The following is a 19,412-nucleotide window of genomic DNA, read 5'->3' as shown; positions in this document are numbered from 1 at the left end:
CCAGGCACAGTCTGCCCACACTGTGCTTGGGTTGGGGAGAAGGTTAGGAGCAGAGATTCAGCCACCTCTGCAGCACAAGTTGCTTATTCCTAAACCCCATTTACCAAATCCTGGATCTACCCCTGACAAAGAGTTCCCATTCTGGTTAATAGCCTGTGCTGAAACTCACACTACCATTTTTTTACTCCAATTAATCCGTGCTAGCTAGACTAAAGATGGCTCAGATATGCTTGCCCATGTTACAACAATGTCTTCATTTGGCTGTGTAGAGAAATCTTTCTGTTCCACTTGTTCCTCACATTTCATAGTTTCATAGTAGCTAGGGTCAGGAGGGACCTGAACAGATCTAGCCTGATCCCCTGCCACTGGCAGGAATGAATGCTGGGTTCACAAGACCCCAGACAGGTGATCATCTAACCACTTTTTGAATTTACCCAAGGTAGAGGCGAGGACCACTTCCCTGGGAAGTTGGTTCCAGATTCTGGCCACCCTAACTGTAAAATATTGCCTCTCAATCTCTAACCTAAACCTGTTCTCATCAGCTTATTACCATTGTTCCTCATCACCCCAGGTGGTGCTGAGGAGACTAGGGCTCTTCCTATTTGCTGATGATCTCCCCTGATGAGTTTGTTGGCAGCCACCAGGTCCCCCTTCAGCCTCCTCTTGCCGAGACTGAACAGGTTCAGGTCCCTCAGTCTCTCCTCATAGGGCCTGTCCTGCTGCCCTCTCACCAAATGGGTGGCCCTCCTCTGAACCCTCTCTAGGCTGACCGCATCCTTTTTTAAAGTGTGGCGCTCAGTACTGGACACAGTACTCCAATTGTGACCTGACCAAAATCACATAGAGGGGGAGTATCACCTCTCTGGACTGGCTTGAGATGCACCTTTGGATTCATGACAAGGTGTGGCTGGCCTTGCTGGCTGTGATCTGGCATTGGCAGCGATCTGGCATTGGCAGCTCATGTTCATCTTCTTGTGCCCATGCACAGAAAGTTACCAACAGCCTCTGTAGTACCAAGAAGTAATAGCTAATCTATACAATAACACAGGGGCGGGCAATTATTTTGGGCGGAGGGCCGCTTGTTGAGTTTTGGCAAGCCATCGAGGGCCATGTGACAGGCAGCCGGGGGTAAATAAATATTAATTTTCTAAATGTTTTAGGGGCCCCGCAGGCCAGATAGAATGGCCTGGTGGGCTGCATCCAGCCCGCGGGTTGCATTTTGCCCACCACTGCAATAACACAATAGGTCTTTCACTGAGCTATGACAGTTAACACCTTTCAAAGCCCAAACGTAGATATGTAAAGAGATTTTCAGTATAAAATGGGCATGCATCTTGTAGCTGCTAGCAAAAAGCACATTTGAATCACTTTTGGTGACCTGGATGGAATTTAGTCATTTCTGGCCCTTTGAGGTGGCTACAGAATCAATTTGAATCTGGCCCCAAAACATTAACTATGCAAATCTGACCTGCAATATTTGGAAACACTATAACCTGTAACATTTAGTTTGGTAACAGAATTTGTAAAAACATAGTTTCCCTCTGTTAATTCTCTTAGTTCATGCTTTTTGTTTGCTCATCTATTACAAAGGCAACAATAGGCACTGTACCTGTGGATGGGTCTCAACCATGTCAGATGGTACTAAGGAACACTGTCATAAAAAAACAGCCTACCCACTCAATCCTCCTCCATGAATTGCAAATGGGAAAAAAAAATCCTGTTGATGCTTTTTTTGTTTTGTTCCCAAGGCAAGAACAGTAACACTCTCAGGCACTGGCATATTTATGAGATTCACATTTGTGACCAATGTTACTCTAATGGCAACTAAAAGTCATTTTTGGCATGCAAGATACATAGATGAGGAATAAATAGGTGGGGCACGCCATTTTGGCAGTGTTCCTTAGCACCATCCCAATACAGTATAGAAATGCTGTATGTGAACTAACTGCCCTGGCCACAGGAAAAAAAAAATAATTGTGAACGTTACTTTTTATATAGACAGGTTTATTTAGGGCTAAAACCTGCTTTCAACACAGATCACTGGAATGTCTCAGCAAAATCCAAAGTTGACCCTCAAAGGAAAAACAACAGCATTAAACAGCAAACAACATAGATACTTGTGTTCTTAATTGCTAAAATGCAATGCTGGTATCCAAATAACAACAATAACTTAAAGAATGTAAAGGGTAGGTTGCTTTGTCATGAATAAATCTTAGGTTTTAAGATTTACCGTTTGGCTTTATAGGTGGAGACCATTCTAACATAAGCTCTGTAGAGCTGATATTTTGAATCGCAGGAGGATCTTGTCCTTCTGGAGGAGCTTGTGCAGTAATTATTGTCACTGGCTGGCTCTCCAAACAGCCTCCACTGGTGCAGGCTCGAACAGAAAAAATATACTTTGTAAATGGAACCAGATTCCAAATAATTGCTGAGGTTTCTAAACCTTCATACAGGCCACAAGGCTCTAGATTGAATGAATTAGTACATGCCAAAATATACTTCTCTATAGGCCCAGAGTCAGTTGATGGGGTTGTCCAGTTAAGTGAAATGGACCGTGGGCCAATAGGAAAGACTGCATTTAAATGTAGATTTCCTGTGGGTGTCCCCGGTTTTGTCCTGTACGTTACTTCTGCACTTCTTGTGGAACCGTGAGCGTTGCTGGCCTTGAGGTAATAGGAATAGAAGGTATACGGGAATAAAGTAGTATCAGTGAAGTTCTGAGAACCTAAAACACACAAGTAAGAAGAAAATTATGTTCCACTTGTCAAAAATCTAGAAACTTGCCTTGAATTTACTGCCTTTTAAGCATGTTTTGAAAGGCCAAAGAATCTTCCCAAGCCCTAACTAGCTCCAAGGTATTAAAAGTATGGGAGAAAATGGAAAGATTTCAAGACCTGTCACAAACCCATCCATGGGGTACCCTCAGAGCCCTGAGTTTCTCCCTGCTGTCCAGCTGCTTGTTCCAAGGAACCACCAAGGTTTGTCCTTGGAAAATGCCTTATCCCTGCAAGCCTCCACTCCACTGCCTTTATACCAGACTCCAGAGCTGCAGCAAGAGAAACTCTGCCAGCCCCAGATGGCTTTCCTTTGGGTTGTGAAAGAAGTTTAGGTCCCCCATTCCACAAAATGCCTTAGCCTGGAATATCACTTGCCCTGAGATCACTCTTTACCAAAGGCAATCAGTAAGGAGACAAAACAAAAGGATTTATTACATGGGATAAAGGTTTATACAACAAAAACTGGCTATGAGTTTGGTAACAGAATACAAAAATAAATAAAGATTCTTCCCCTCATATCTGGCTACAATCTTGGCCCTCTAAGGGTCTCACCAGTATTTTTAGGGAACAGCCTTCCTGCTGACTGCTAGAGACCTGGACTCATCCCAAAGTCTGGGATTGTCCAAAAATCCATCTACCCCTAAGATAGTCCCCTAAATACCTCCAACCCAGCCTTTTCCCCTACTGCCCCAATTTCTCAAGTCTCAGAATCCTCTAAATGTTCTTTAGTGCCAGGAATTCCTGCTGGAATTCTTCTAGGTAATGTCTTGTACTTTGAGATCTCTTAGCTATTGTGAGGTTATTTTTCTCATTGCAGGCAGATAATACCTTGGGTGCCAATCTTAAGGACAGCTCCTTCTTCCTGTGATTTCAGAGTGTCCTTACATAACACACTAGCACAAGATACTTAACAGTTTTGCCTACCTCCTTTTCCTTAAGTCTGCATTCCTAGACCATGTTCAAAGTCATAAAGAGATATACAGAAAGTATAACATAATCCATATGTGATAAAAGCAACATAAATGGATACAGCATAACACTGGCTTTTCAGGTCCACATATGCCATATCCGTGAAACAAACACAAGAAAACCTAACTGACACTCTGTGGATCCAAGCTTTGGTGGGGTTCATAACACCAAGACAAGGGTTTTTATTCTTGCTTGTAGACTCTGCATTCTGCTGATGCTATCCTCACTGTTTCATATTTAGTGGGGGAGAAATTTACCCTAACCATTTGTTTGTCCTTTGCATTAGACATAGAAGAATACCCATTTCTTTGAATAGTTATATATAAATATATAATATGCAAATACTATATTATATTTTACCTGCCAATTTACATCAGAAATAAAGTCATACTTAGAGAATAAGAGCATGCTGTACCAGTTAAAAAGGGAAGTCAGGCTGAACAAAGCCAAGGCCCTCTTCCTTACTTTGTTTTTTACTCCAAATTTGTTTTTTACTCTGTAAAATGGGTTACAAATATCCACCCCCCTCTCAGGAGAATTTTTGATGGTTAATTCATTGTTTATAAAGGATTTAGAAATTTTGTTTTGAAAATGCTAGAAGAGGAGAAATAATTATTAATAAGCCATATCCAAAGGTCAACAGTCATGTCTTATTCTTTGATTCCAGTTTTATTCATTTCCCAATAGCTCCAATGGAATTTTGTGTAAGTAACAAGTCAGCGAGTACCTCCAGGGTTTGTCCAAGAATAGTCATAGTTCAGTTAGGTCCCAACATATTAACTGGCCTTATTTTTATATGATACATGTTAAGGCAAATCTATTTATTAGCACAAGTTATACCCCCATAGGCTACATAATGGGTGTTTTACTATTGCACACAAGGCACAGGAAAAGGCACAGAACTTGTTTTCTTTTGTTTATTCACCTGTACCATGAGCATACAGCATCCTCACAGACTTTGTAGACAAGATGAAGGGGTGAGGCATAACAATATCAGTGATGCTAGAAACTAGGGTTTTGCAAAGCTTCGGTCCTTGATTTGATTCAGCAGAGATTCAGCCCAATACAGTGGCCAAATCTCCAAATCTGAATTGAATCAGAAGACCCTTTAATTTCTCTGAATTGAATCGGAACCCTCTGAATCAATTTGGAAAGATTCAGTGATTCAGACACAGACACAGCTTTAAATGTTTTTTCTACATACTTCAAGGTGCCAGGTGGTTTGTGAATGCTATGATGGTGGGGCAGATGGAGCATCCCACAGGAGCATGGGGGGCTTCCCAGCATGCTCAGCAGCAGACCTGGAAGTGAATCAGAAGCAGATTTCATAGATTTCATAGACATTAGGGCTGGAAGGGACCTCGGAAGATCATAGAGTCCAGCCCCCCGCCCAAAGGGCAGGAAGTCAGCTGGGGTTATAGGATCCCAGCAAGATAAGCATCCAATTTACTCTTGAAGGTGTTCAATGTAGGTGCTTGAACCACCTCCACTGGCAGACTGTTCCAGACCTTGGGGGCTCGGACAGTAAAGAAATTCTTCCTTATGTCCAGCCTGAAACGGTCTTGCAGGAGTTTGTGACCGTTCGACCTCGTCATCCCTTGGGGCGCTCTGGTGAACAGACGTTCCCCCAGATCCTGGTGGTCACCCCTAATAAACTTATAGGTGCCCATCAGATCACCCCTGAGCCTGCGCTTTTCCAGGCTAAAGAGCCGCATGGCACTGAGCACTTCAAGTCCACTTCCGGGTCCACCAGGGAGCACGTGGGGGGCACCCCCACACCTCCTGACTCAGCGACTGGTGCCTGCTGAGTCTGGGGGAGCACCTGAGGTCCCCCTGCATCCTATCGCTGAGCCAGGAGGACATGGGGGGGCCCCACAGCATGTTTGGCAGTTGACCCGGAAGTAGACCAGCAGTACTTCTGGTCCACTTCCAGGTTCACCACTGAGCACACAGGGCCCCTCTTCCCCCACATTTCTGTGGGATGCTCCTTCTGCCCCAGCATCACAGCATTCATGAGCTGCACCTGATACCTTGACATGTGTAGAAAAAATATTTAAAGCTGTGTCTGTAGCTGAATCGCTGATTCTCCAAATCAGCACTGAATTTTCAGATTCGGCCAAATCGAACCAGGGACAGTGATCTGAATCAATTAATCGAATCACTGTTCCTGATTTGGGCCAATTCTGAATCAAAATTGAATACAGCCCATTCAGCACACCCCTGCTAGATACTCCAAATTAGAATGACAGACCGTGGTCAAGAAATATACAAAGAAGACAGTGGCAGTGTAAAAATTCTTCATGGTATACCAAAGTATCAGAAATGGACCACAGACCAAAAAAGTCTATCTGTAGAGAGAGAAGTCTAATTTCCATGCCTACTCAAATCTTGACACCTTTGCTCTTTCCCCCAGTTGATTAGCCAATTACTGCCAACTGCAGTAGAGGTTTTTCAGTGTAGATACCTATCCACTAGGAACCGGGCTAAAAGCATTCAATTCATTTCATAAGACCACTTGTATTCTCTGTCACTACAACCTGCGCTCTTTCCTGCCCAGGGCAGGGGCTTGGACTCAGTGATCCAATAGGTCACTTCTGACCCTAGAAATCTATGAAATCTATGAACCTTGGTTAAAACTGGCAACCTAAGGGTAAAAATTCTATAACCCATACCTAGTCCATAAGCTGCCCACTTATCTATATTTTTAAATAGCTACATTGAACATGTTAGGATTTTGAATCTAAAAAACCTATTGTGTTTATTCCACATTTGATAGCAAAAATCCTGCCTAAGACCAACATTGTTATTTCTCAAGTGTGCCCAGCCTTGAACATCAGCCTCCCAGAGCCAAGTTAACACAAATTCTAAAAATCACTTTAATGAATTACTCTGCAAAACTACCAGGCAAATCATCAGGCCAAGTTGGAAGATTATTGTTAATTTTCCTTGAAAAGTTCAGTGCTTCCATATCTACACTTTCAAACTCTCACTTAATAATAAGATCTGTCTTCACCCAGTTGCACTTAAATAACTCTTTCTGTGTGTATTACAGATGCTGCACACACACTGAGAATAAAGTAATAAACATCAGAATATTATCAGGCTGATACAAAGTTCTGACAGTATTAACAAATTATTCTTACTGTTCAAATGCCATGGAGCAGATGATTTTCACATCATTAATTATAGTGATTGCCAAGAAATGTCAGAAATTTTATTTTTTTAAACTAAATGTATGGTTTTAGAAAATAATGGTTTGTTAAATAGGAGTATATTTAAGACTGATTATCCAACTAGTATATTTTTAGACTTTTAAAGCAGTAAATATATCAGTGGAATCATGAAATAGTATCTTCACATTGCACTCTGCTTTTAAATAGATTATGCAGTACAGTATTATGAACATGAACAAATTATGGTGGCTTTACTTGTACAAAGATTCAATTTAATTTCTTACTTTTCACTTTTGAAATGAATGAAAAAAAAAACCTCACTCTGTAATCTTTTCACTGTATGGAAGTCAGAGTGGCATAAACAACCACTAGATAAGCCAGAGAAAATTCTGAGAAACTGAAGAAGACAACTATGAAGCTGTCTCTCCCTTTACCCCTTAAGACTCAACATGGATGGGGGGAAAGGAAGGTTGCTGGAAAGTACATATCAGGAAAGAACATATTAGGGGCCCAGACAGCAGCTCATAGCACTGAGGAGATCTGGAATAGAGGTACATGATAAAAATAGGCTCCAAGGGCAGGGGTGGCCAACCTGCAGCATATGTACAACATGTGGCCCAGGCAAGCTCTGCATGTGGCACGTGGCAGATCAGGGAGGAGGCTTGCAGCATGGCAGCAGATAGGACAGGGAGCAGAAAGCAGAGTAGCAAATGGGGCAAGAAGCACAGGGCAGGAAGCAGATAGCAGAGCAGCAAATCATACAGGGGAAGGGACTCAGAATGACACTCAGGGAGGGTACAGAACTTAATTTGTGGCATACCTGCCAAAAAGGTTGGCTCCCACTGCCATAGCAGGTTGTGTACATCTTACCCCAAAGGATATAATACACATAGGCTACCAGAAGCTTTCCTAGTTCTCAGAACAACCACGGATTGAGAAGGTTAAAAAGTGGCTTAAAATCATCTTGGACATGTCCACGCAACCTACATTTAGGGTCTTTTTACATTGTGTGCTGTAAGCTGCACAAATGCTGATCAGGTTAGTGCTAGCTTGGAGTTTGGAGCAGTAATAACTTGGATTTGAGCAGTTTATCTTAATGGAATAGGAGCTGGGTTGTGCAGGTAAAGAGATAATCCTGCCCTGGAGTGGAGTAACTTTGAGCTGCATAATGAGTGCTTTAAGCCATTTTAAGGTGTTAATGTGCAGACAGTCTAGGGGCTAAGAGCTCCAGGAGCTGCCAAAAATGTCCATGTAACAAGGTCCTTAGAGCCCAGAGTGCTACTGTGAAGTACAACTTACCCACTTACTTTGAGCCCCTACCTGCCAGCCCCCAAAATTAGGCAATATGGCTGCTTTAGAGCAGCATTTTTCAACCTGTGGGTTGCGACCCAAAAGTGGGTTGCAGAAGCATTGTAAGGGTCGAGGGGAGGTCCCAGGGAATCACAGTTTCCCTATGCAGGATACAATGCTGGCAGCCTGCATGGAGCCAGCATGCAGCCAGAGGCCTGGCAAGCACACAACATTGTGAGAGCAGCCCCAGGAGCTGGAGAGGAGGGAGGGGGCCAGATGCAGCAGCCAAAGGACTGGGAGTGGGGGAAAGGGAAAGAGAGAGAGAGAGAGAAACTATGTGAGTTTGGGCCAGGTTGTGGCAAGGTGAAAATTATACTAATGGGTCCCGGTGTGAAAAAGGTTGAGAACAACTGCTTTAGAGCAGCCTTGAGTATGTGTCAATATGTACACTCAAGACAGAGAGTCTAAAATGGCTCTGGGTGTGTGTTCAGCAGTACTTTGAGGTGGCTGCATTGCCTCACTCCTGAGGGTCTGGACAGATGTAACTCTCAGAACTTTCTACATATACTTTAAACCCCCAAACTCCAGATGTGCACAGCTCTTAAGACTGGCTTAAATTTCCTGGAACTTTTCAAAAGCACCCTGGGAAAATCAAGTACTATTGGAGTTGGTCTTCCATGTACCAGCTCACTATTATGTAGGGTCAAACAGCATGCTGCGCACAGTGCGCAGTCAGTTCTGCAGATATCCCAAACTGCAGCTCTCCTCAGCCCTGCCACAGCACATGCAGGAAAAAGGGCTGCTCTGGAATGCAGCCAGGACTCTACGATCCAAAAGCCTGCTCCCAGGGTCCCCCAACACAGGGCAGATGGCACCATGGGAGCAGAAGCAGGGACTGCTTTTACATCCCCAAATTAGGTAAGATCCCCACCTCCTCCACTCTTAGCATCTGCTCCCTTCCCCTCTTTCCTTAGCAGCATGTCCCTCCCCTCCTATTTATCCTCTCCCCATCTGCCTCTGCCACCCTCGCTATCTCCAGCTTATCCAAGAGGTTAAGGGAAGCACTCCTGCCCTGCTCTAGCTGGGAACAGTGGCAATAGAGACAGCAGTGAGTGGGTTTCTCCTCTCTGCCTAGTTACTCCAGGTGTTCCTTTCCTGTCTGGGAGCAAGTGTAGGGAGGGGGAACTCACCCACCACCCCTGCTAAGTCCAGCTCAAGCATGGCAGAAGTGGCTCTGGAACATGCCCTTTGCCATCCCATAAGCAGGGAAAGTAACACTGGCAGGCAGGAGAGTGGGGAATGGGAGGGGAGGATGATGTACCATTGAAGATATAAGGGAAGGCAGAGGAGAGATTCTTACCTGCTTTGGGGACTGCTGCTCACATGGTATGGGCAGAAAGAAGATGCACAACTGTGCCACTGCATTCCTTCTAGATCTGCCCCTGCCAGATGTGTGACCCCCTGCTTGTTATTCTCAGGGGCTGCACCACCACCCCCCCACCCCCAAAATCTCCAAAGCTTTTCAATCCCTGTCTTGAAGGCTGCACTATCAATTTCACTTCCCTGCTAGAGGCCCGGCATTCCAGGGTGCTAGGCTCATTTGGGGTGTGGAGGGGAGTGGAGGGGTTGCAAGGGGCTGGGGGTGGGGGTTGTGTGGCTTGCCTGTCCCTCACCCCAAATGAGCTTGGCACACTAGAACAGCACTCCCTCCCCTTCCCCCCACCATAAAATCACAAGCAGGTGACCACAAAGTCCCCCAGCACTTAGCAACCCCTCCACTGCTCTGTGAAAGGGCTGATAGTTTGGGCACTCCACTACTACCTGGTGGCATTTTGGCATCAATACAATCACCAAAAGGTGAGGGTTCTTTTTCAAACCTGTAGTAGTATATATGCAGACACTTCTGTCCAGGGACAATTATAAACTGGTTTCCAATCAGTAACGTTCTTAGAACAGTTCAAGTGTTATATCTGTCCACACCCTGAGATTTACAATGCTAAGCATGGGAGCAAAGGCTAGGGAGTGCTTCTCTCTAGGCAGAGATCACAGAGTTAGCACAAAGGCAGTGTAAACCAGCTCTCCTAGATTGTTTCCCTTGGCTGCTGTCCCCCTTAAGACACAGACACACATGCATGTATTGCACACACATTCAATATAAGCCTGATTTCAGAGAATGCTCAGTTACTACCCTCCAAAATTAAGCCCCAACTCCACAGAAAAACTGAAAAAAATGAATTCAAATCCTTACCAAAAATAACTACAGAAACTTAAAATAAGAATAAATAAGTGTTATCTATATATAAAACATTGCATTTTTCTTCTGTCAACACTCACTATAGGGATGGTGGTCTTCCATTGTATAGATTTCTGTCTCATCTCTGTATAGCCTATAGACAAGCTTGTTGGAATTTGGAGAATCAGGTGAGCTCCATGAAAGATAGATAACAGAAGCATTTAGAATCTGTCCCGTGGGTGGAGGTTGTTGGGATGGTGCTCGAGCACAAACAAAAAAACAGAGAAAGATTATTTCCAGAACAAAGGTGATTAATAAACATGCACATATATTGAAATGAAATCTTAAAGAAGAAGGTTCCTCTGCTGCTAAAAAGAAAAAACACTGTCAAACAGACAATATCAATAAACAATGTTGAACCGTCAGAAGAACTGTACAACAAAGCTTTTTATCTAGGTACACAAACCAAATTAATGCATCAAAGCAGCCAGCTCAAAGACACTTGGAAATGCCACAGAAGTTAAACATCAATAATACCACAGTTTTCTAAAAATCCCTTGTTCTTTGTGTTTAGGATATTATCTAAAGATGGATTATATTTATGCCCAATATTCTTTTAAAGCTTTATTCTAATTATCTGTTGTTTTTTTTGCAGAAGTGTTATTTCCATTTAGTTATTCCCAATGGCCATATAAATTAATCTAACAAGTAGAAAGCAAAAGTCCATGAGTTAGTCTGCTGAGATATAAAGAGGCCATACTCCCATTGATTTTCCATTGAAATGTGAAATCAACTGGAGTTAGGTACCCAGGTACCTTTAAAATTTCAGCCTAAAATGACTTAACATTTATATGTAATGCAAACTAATCTGGCTGCCATTGGACTTAATTCTGTTCTCTTTTTACACTAGTTGTTAGAGCCCTAGAATTTTGCCCCCTGTTTCTTTCCAGCATTCAGCATTGATTTTTGACAGTACAGGCTTCTATGAAAAGTGCACTTAATAGTATTATGGTTTCTTTAGAGTAATCATAACTATCGAAGGGGCATTATTTTGGAGGAACAATGCTCTAAAATTGGTGACAACAATTAGGAAATTCTGGCATAAAGACTTGAAAGAAGATTGCAGCTGCTGTATCATTCATGTCCAGAAGAGGACTCTGATTGTTATTTAAAATACTACATGAGTTGTTTCCTACAGTTCCACACATAAGTCTATAATATTAGCAATCTAAACCATTTTTAAAAACAGTTGAATTACTATGAACTTTTGAAAAACAGATACTGATACAATGTGTAGATTATTTTTTGTGTCCAAGGCACTCTGAAGACGAAAAGTGCCATAGAAGTATGACTTAAGTATATTTTTATACGTTCTATTGAAAAAAATACATTTTAATGTGAAACAATGTGTAACCTAATTCTCATGCAAATAGAGAGGTACTGTATATTCTAAAAGTAGGTTAGAACCAAAATCCAGAACCTGGTCACCTTGAAAGTCTGATAAAATTAATCTGTGGGGAAAAAAAGCTGCCTCATTCTGTCCCATTTGAAGTAGTATATGTTCTGTAATGGCATATAGTTTTAATATTAAATTGCTTTACAGCTCAAACACATATTGGGATCAAAACTCAAACTTGTACATATGTTTTTGTACACCTTTCTGAGTCTGTGTATTTGTGTTTGTATATAGCACATAATCATAGAGAGATCATAATGATGAAAATAATATAAATGCCTAGGGAGATTATGTAAACTAATACTTGGCAGGAATGTCTCAAACACAAATCCATGACATAAAAGGAGTTAAGAGATAACTATTAGTATCACCTAAAGTCAGTTTTTTAGGTTTGTAGAGTATGTCTGTACTGCTACTAAGGCTCTCCCCCAGGCCTCCTCTGTAGCTCGAACCCACCTACCCCCTACATGAAAACTCATCCCCTCCAAAGATGTCCAGCAATACCCTGGAAAGTTTCCTGACCATCAGGGCGTGAAGCCAAACTTTCCCCTAACCTGCTCTGCCCCTGCAGTGTGTTCAGTATTCACTCAGGTTAAGCAAAATGAAAACAGAGGATGGAAGTTTGCAAGCAGCACTTCTGAACCCCACCTGTCACCACTACCTGGAATAAGAGCAAAACAGAGAAGGAGAGGAAAGTATCGGGCATGATTCCTAGAAGGGCTCTGTTTCAACTTTTTATACCTCTCCAATGAAATCAATCCTGTCTCTTCTTTTGTATTTTATGAATGCAGAGTACCAAGGTATGCAGACATGGAAGGGCAGTTTGTGTAATTCAGGTAACTATGGGCAACCATTAAGTTCACTCCAAATAGTGAGACATGCTATATCTTTAGATTTCTAAGAATGTAAGGCCATATCTCAACCTTAACAGATCTGGAAGCAGCATCCTAAAACACACTGTGTGTTCTGCCTCCTGAACAAGAAGCAGTATAGTCATCTACGCTACAGAGGGGTGAGTGGCCTAATTAGTAGTGCTGAGTAACAATGCCAGTTATAGACCATTCTCAATCTAAATGCAATGATACTGTTTTCAGTTCAAGGCAACCCATGTGGGATAGCATGACATGGTACAAGTCACTGCTGCTGTCACAATACGTTTGTAGTCAAGCCATGGCCTTTTGAAAATAGGACTTAGCCCTAAACATTTCATTCTACCTCTCCTTGTTTTTCCTTTTTCTTATAATTCCCTACTGCTATAGGTTGACCACTGATATCAACAGTGGAATTGCTATTGCAGATACGCAGCCAGTGTATGCCAGCACAGATATAATCCACCAAACAAGACTTGAAAATGTCATTTTGACTAATCAGGAATCATACAAAGGTTGATGCCTCGCCATCTCAGTCCAGATTCATTGCAATTGGAGCAGTGCAGATGCTCAACTGCAATGTGATTCATATCAATGTCTCACTTGATTGTCAGCATAGCTTTAGTCCACTCTGAACATCCCAATTTATGATGATCTGTAATGACATGTTGCATTTTCACCAGTTGTGACTGGTGGAGTCCTTGTGAAGTTGGGGATGAAACCATGTCTCGCTATGTACCTCAGCCCAAATCTAATGGAAGCTGAGGGAGTTCAGTAACTCACACGTTCAAGCTCAGTGTTTGTTGCAAAACTACAAAGCTCTTTAACTACATCTTTCTAGAAAGGGCAGCTAAGATAGAGGAAAGCTATGGAAAAAAAGCCCTGTAAGAATTTGAAATATGAAAAGATCATTACTATTACAGAACTAATTTAACATTCACTAAACCAATAAAAGCCAGTAATTTGAAAGACATGTTTTTAAGACCAACATCCACTTACTTTTACTGCAGCCAAATAGGTTGTGGACATCCAAATTACTAGCATTGGGAACACAGTTGTCACATTTCAAGCCAGTTACAAATTGTTTACAAATGCACTGTCCAGTAACGGGATGACAAGTCCCATTAATGACTCCTGCAGGATGACAATTACAATTCTGACATCTATAAACAAAAACAAATCGAGAAAGTAATCAAAACACATTAACACTTCAGTTAGACACAGTATGGTTTTATTTAATGTGTCCTTTTGTCTGATAATTAAGAATCAGAAACAAACAGCCTCATGGAATGAGATGCAGTAGAAAATTTAAATACTAGTATCCATTTGAAAACATAAAATGTACCCTAAAATATTCACAGGTTTGACTTTGTGCTATTTAATGCATTTTTAAAATAATCCTTTTAAAAATCTCAGTATTAGACGAAAATTGTTCTAAGAAAATGTTTTAGATTTTAAAAAGTGTTACTATAGAATTGATCTATAACAAAGTGCACTTGGTATTTTCTAATAAAATGTTATGGCTGGTATTTCAACCCTTATACACTCAACATACACCTTATTCATACAGGTAGTACAACTGAAGTAAATTAGATAACACATTTATGTGACCTGCAAAATATATTCCAAGTCTGAGGACATTAGGCTTTTCTTTAAAAAAAAGTTTCTTACCCACAGGTACAACTTTAAAAATCAAATGTGAAGAGAATAAAAGGAAGAAAGAGGCAAAGGGAGGAACAAGAGCAAAGCAGAGAAAGGAAAGGAAAAGGCAAGGAAAAGAAATTGAATGGTTAGGAGGCAGAGCACATATTCTGCCTTAATGTGATACTGATGCTGACCATAAGGCAGTTAGATTAAAAAAAGAAGACAATAATTAACAAATCAATTATTATATAAAGACCACAATCTGACTTCAGTTTCTGTGGAAAGCTTTCACTAGCCTCAGTGGAAAATCCTCTGTGGACTAAGGTCCAGATTCTAATTCATTATACAGCTGGTCCAATAAAAGTTATCACATAATTTCTGAACCATCATGGCCACAACAGCTAGGGACAGACATTACCCATAAACTGGTTTAAGTGATCAGAAACTGGTTTAGACTTGTAACAGAACATAAGTTCAGTGCGCATAAACCAGTTTCAAAATGACTGAAACTGGTTTAAGATAAACCTGGTTGAATGTAGTATGAGACTTAATTGATTTGGGTCAAACTGGTTTACACAATGTCTGTCCCAGACCCCTTCCTGGTTTAAGTTAAACCAGAGTCCCTCAGCATCCCAGATGCTTTGCAGTCCTGGGCTGGTCGCTCTGCTCCAGAGAACAGGCTGGCCCTGCCCCTCTGCTCCCTAGCCAGAGCTTCGGCAGAGACTGCAGGAACAGCAGGATCTGCCTGGCTTCCCTCACTGCTTGCTGCTCAAACAGGAATTTCCCACTCTCTCCCTCCCATCTCCTACAGCACAGACCCCTGCCACACAGACTCTAAGTATGTGGTATGCTAGCTAATGCTGAGAGGTGTCTGTGTGTGTATGTCTCCAATTTCACTGGGATAGGACAAAGGCAGACAAGGCAAAGGCAGACAGAACAGTGTCCACTTAGGGCTTTTTGGAGCTAATCAATAGGTCAGCTGCTAGTGGCCCTCCATTCATTCCTTGGAAAAAGCTGTTTAAGAAGAGCTTCAACTAATGAAAGAGGCTTTTTTGTTGTTGCTGATGGGCTGATAAACACTGTACTATCAGTCATCTGCTGGTTTTTATCAGCCCCCTTTTGGTTTGCAGTCCCTTCAGGTTTGCAGACAGTATGGAGAAGCAGGGAGAGGGAGATTGAAAAGCTCAGTATCATCAACAGATGCGTGCACTGCACACCACCCCCTTGCCTCAGAGTGCTAGTCCAGGGCTGGGGTCTGGCAATACTCCTGCCCCTTAAGCAGCAAGCAGGAAAAAGCCTGGGACGGTGCAGGCAGTGTGGGGGTTTACAACCTTCCCTAATTAGCGCATCCTACTGGGGCCTGGCCACATCTCCCTTGGCTCAGTCCTGTGAAAGGAGAAAGGAGCGATGCTCTAGTGCGCGCACATACACACACACACACACACACACACGATAGATATGCATTCCCTTCCCCAATTATTATTTCTGGCTTTTCTTTCTCTCCCTCTCTATGCCCTATAGATAAGTACAAGTAGGCTAAGATGTAGGATAAGTGTTAACAGTTTATTTTAGGTAGTAAGTTTTATTTTTCTCTTCCCTCCTTGCAAATTAGTGCCCTGCTATTTTGATATAGATATCCACTGTTTTATAAGTGATAATTATTATGTTTGTATTGATTTTTTTTTACTGCTTTTATATTGTGTGATTACTGTTTTAGGCCTATATATGTAAGTTAGCATAAGTCATGTAAAGTTTCCATTTTGTTTGTCAAGTCTCCATCCTGTCCTGAGGCCTTATTGCGTAACCCATGACTTACACCTACCTCTCCTATGTAACTTGGTTCCTGAATAAATGAGGATGAATGAGGGTGCTTGAAAGACAATGGCAGTAGGTCTACCAATAGTTCCCTCCGAATGACCAAACCATCAACACCAACACCTGGACCAACAACCCAGCCCTTGGAACCACCCTCAGCATTCAAGAAACAAAAGATGAGGCAACCCACCATTGTGCCAAGCTGCACATCCTCACTAAGAACACCTGGAGCCCTCTGGAACAGGACTGACCTTGCCTGGACAGGCCCTCCCCATAGGAGATCAAAGGTAGTCTGCCCCATAAAAGAGGTAGTGAAGACTGTCTCCATGGGATGCCCTTTCCATATGGACCAGCACTGTGCCACACCACCTATCCACCCAGAGGCCCTGTCGGCAACCCCCCTCTGGACATCACCTACTGGACAAGGACCCCTTTCCAGCCTGGATAGGTAGCTATCACCTCCCCACCCCTTCTTCAACCAAGGACTTGGACTCTGCTTCTCCTCCCTACCTGGACTCCAGCCCTTTCACTGAGTCTCTTTCTCCTGCTGCCATTGTGAGAGTGTGTGTGTGTGTGTGTGTGAACCAATAACTTCATGGGGCTGTGTAGTGTGTTGTCTGTGTAATAAAGCTGTTATTTGGACCCCTAAGTTGGGTTTTGCTTTACTATGGTTTGGCCCTGCTCCAATCTCTGCTCCTCGCCCCTCTAACTTCTGTCTCATTTCTCCCTCTCCTGCTTCTGGCTCACTGCCACCTCCAACACTTGTCCTGAGCTCCTCTCTGCCTCCAAACCCCCTGTTTCTTTGCCACTGTCTTATCCCCACTTCCTTTTCCCCTGAGCAACCGGCTTTCTGCCTCAGGTTCTTTCCTGGCTGTCTCCTCCTTGGCACCGCTTATCTGCCATCCTCCCCTGCCCCAATGTCTCAGTTTCCAGTCCCAGTCTACCTTAAGTAAACCAAGCCTCAGTTCTTCAGCCAGCTTCTCTGTAGTCCACAGGTTCTAATCCTGGTTCTGGAAACTTTCACTCCCTACACTTTAACACTCTCTCTCTCACCTGAACCTTCCCCTAAGTATCCCAAGCACACACATACACACTGTACCATCCAACTTAGAAACTCACCTGTGTGTATGTGTAGGTGGGTTGAGTGTGTGTGTGTGTATATATATATGTCATTGTGTGCATGATATACGAATTAGTGATCTGTGTCTAATGTTTGGGGTGTATAGTGTACGTGCTTGAATTGGTGATAGGTATGCATGTGCCTAGGCTGGTTTAGATGTGCCTGAGCTGGTTGTGTGTGTGTGTGCACCTAATTGATTTGTGTGTTTGTATATGTGCAATTGTGTCACACCCTCCTGTCTAACAGCGCAATATTGAGATCCTGAGAGTTGTCCTGACCCCACAGGGCAACAGAATCAATTCAGGCTCAGGTTTTTTGAATGTCTGTCCCTAGCCAATATCACTCTAACACTGCCAATCCACCTATTGGTTGTATAAGTTGACTTAGGTACCTATGTCTGATTCTTTTCCATCCTGCTCAAGTTCCTGAAAAATTATTGATGCAAAAGGTGGCCAAGCTTCCTCCTCCCAGCTGCTTTTTTGTGACTCATTTTAGGATCAGGTGATAGTGTGTTACAAAAGTAGATGGACGAATGGATGTTCAGGACTTCAACAAAGTGAAACAGATTTTAACTTTGGCAACTAAATCCACTTGTAACTCTAATAGGTGCAATAGAATCTAGCCTTAAGAGTTCAGTAGCCATGATTTATAATAAGATTACCAACTTCAGGTTACCCACACACACATACAAGCACACATGTACATGCACATGCGCACACCCACAATTCTAGATGTTAGATGTAGCCACATAACAGATAAAGGTCTGGGTTGAATCAGCAACCTATGTCCTATTGCCAATCCTGTAAGTCAAACTATTCATCTCAAAAGATAGCGATGATCAGGGATCCTGGTAATTTTCAGTTAAACAAGTAACCCCAAACCCACATTTTTCTGTAAACGTGACTAATATACATATATGTATGTGATGTTTCATTTTAATCATTTTGGAAAAGTGTGGATTTGGGGTTACTTTTTTTTTTTACAAAATATTGGGGACTTTTAATCAGAAAAAAAACAAGATCCCTAGTGATAAAGAAGACAAAGACAAAGATGATGATGAAGAAAGCAACGAAGACTATGAAGACAATAAAGATGAAGAGAAAGAAGATGATAAAGAAGATGACAATGAAGAAGGCAGCAAAGAAGAAGGCAAAGAACAAGATAAAGACAACAACATAAAAGGCTTTTTCTGAAGTTCTCTAATATTACTATATTCTGTCATTGTAGGGTGGCATGACCACCACACTCATCTGAAGGTCTTCTAGTTCAGACCTCTGCCTGAGTCAGGATTATCTCTTTTCAAACCATCTCAAGCAAATTCTTGTCTAACCTGTTACTAAAATGACATAGGCAACCCTGTCACACAACCACACAGCATAGCACCCTAATCCATCACAGCTAAGGCAGGGGGACAATGGCATGATATGGTATAATGGTTAAGTTTCTGTTCCAGGTTTCCATTTGTTCTTCTCTTCTCAAATATAGCTGTAGTTCACAACTGAGCTCAACTATACTTTAGGATAATGAAAAGAAAAGATAAAGAAGAAGAACTATTTTCATATTAGACAGGTAAGATCCAGGTCAATAATCAGTGAAAGAGACATTAGATGTGACAGATTTTAAAACAAGTTTAAGAAAACTATTCACATATATTTTCTGCCCATCTCAGAGCTCTCTTTATTAGAATCTTTACTCCACTGCAACTCTTGCTGTGTGATCTCCTGAGTAATCATTCAACACCCTTAAAAAAGGCTGATAAAAGCTAAAGCTGCAAAATAAGCTGCAAATTTGTTTTATGGACTAATATCCCTTTGGGAATAAATAAAATACATTCTCTCTTAGAAACCACTATACTGTAGTTTGCTCTCTTTTATAGTCAAGAGAAAAGGGCATTTTTTTTCAAACAACTGCATTAAGTCCTTTCATCTGTAGACAGTGCATCCAAATCCCCCTTCAAATAGAGGTTTTGTTTAGACTATTTAAATGTCATGACAGAAGAAAATGGCTTAGAGAGAAAAAATGAAGAAAGAATTATTTGCCCAGCAATACAATATTTCATTATTTCA

The 19,412-nt window shown here is 42.0% G+C and overlaps 1 protein-coding gene across 1 annotated transcript in view; it reads right to left on the bottom strand.

Moving 5' to 3' along the window:
* USH2A (usherin) overlaps positions 1–19,412 on the bottom strand; it is a 653,616-nt gene that overhangs the window by 517,031 nt on the left and 117,173 nt on the right. The window contains exons 14-16 of the mRNA XM_090031530.1: positions 13,767–13,930; positions 10,544–10,702; positions 2,231–2,725 (exon numbers count right to left, since the gene is read on the bottom strand). Of these exons, the coding sequence (XP_089887656.1) occupies positions 2,231–2,725; positions 10,544–10,702; positions 13,767–13,930 (818 nt within the window). The remainder of the gene's footprint in view (positions 1–2,230; positions 2,726–10,543; positions 10,703–13,766; positions 13,931–19,412) is intronic.

Source organism: Crocodylus siamensis, chromosome 1 (assembly GCF_052110815.1).
Source record: "Crocodylus siamensis isolate JL-2025a chromosome 1, ASM5211081v1, whole genome shotgun sequence".
Taxonomy (NCBI): domain Eukaryota; kingdom Metazoa; phylum Chordata; order Crocodylia; family Crocodylidae; genus Crocodylus; species Crocodylus siamensis.
This window is presented reverse-complemented; position numbering and strand designations above follow the sequence as displayed.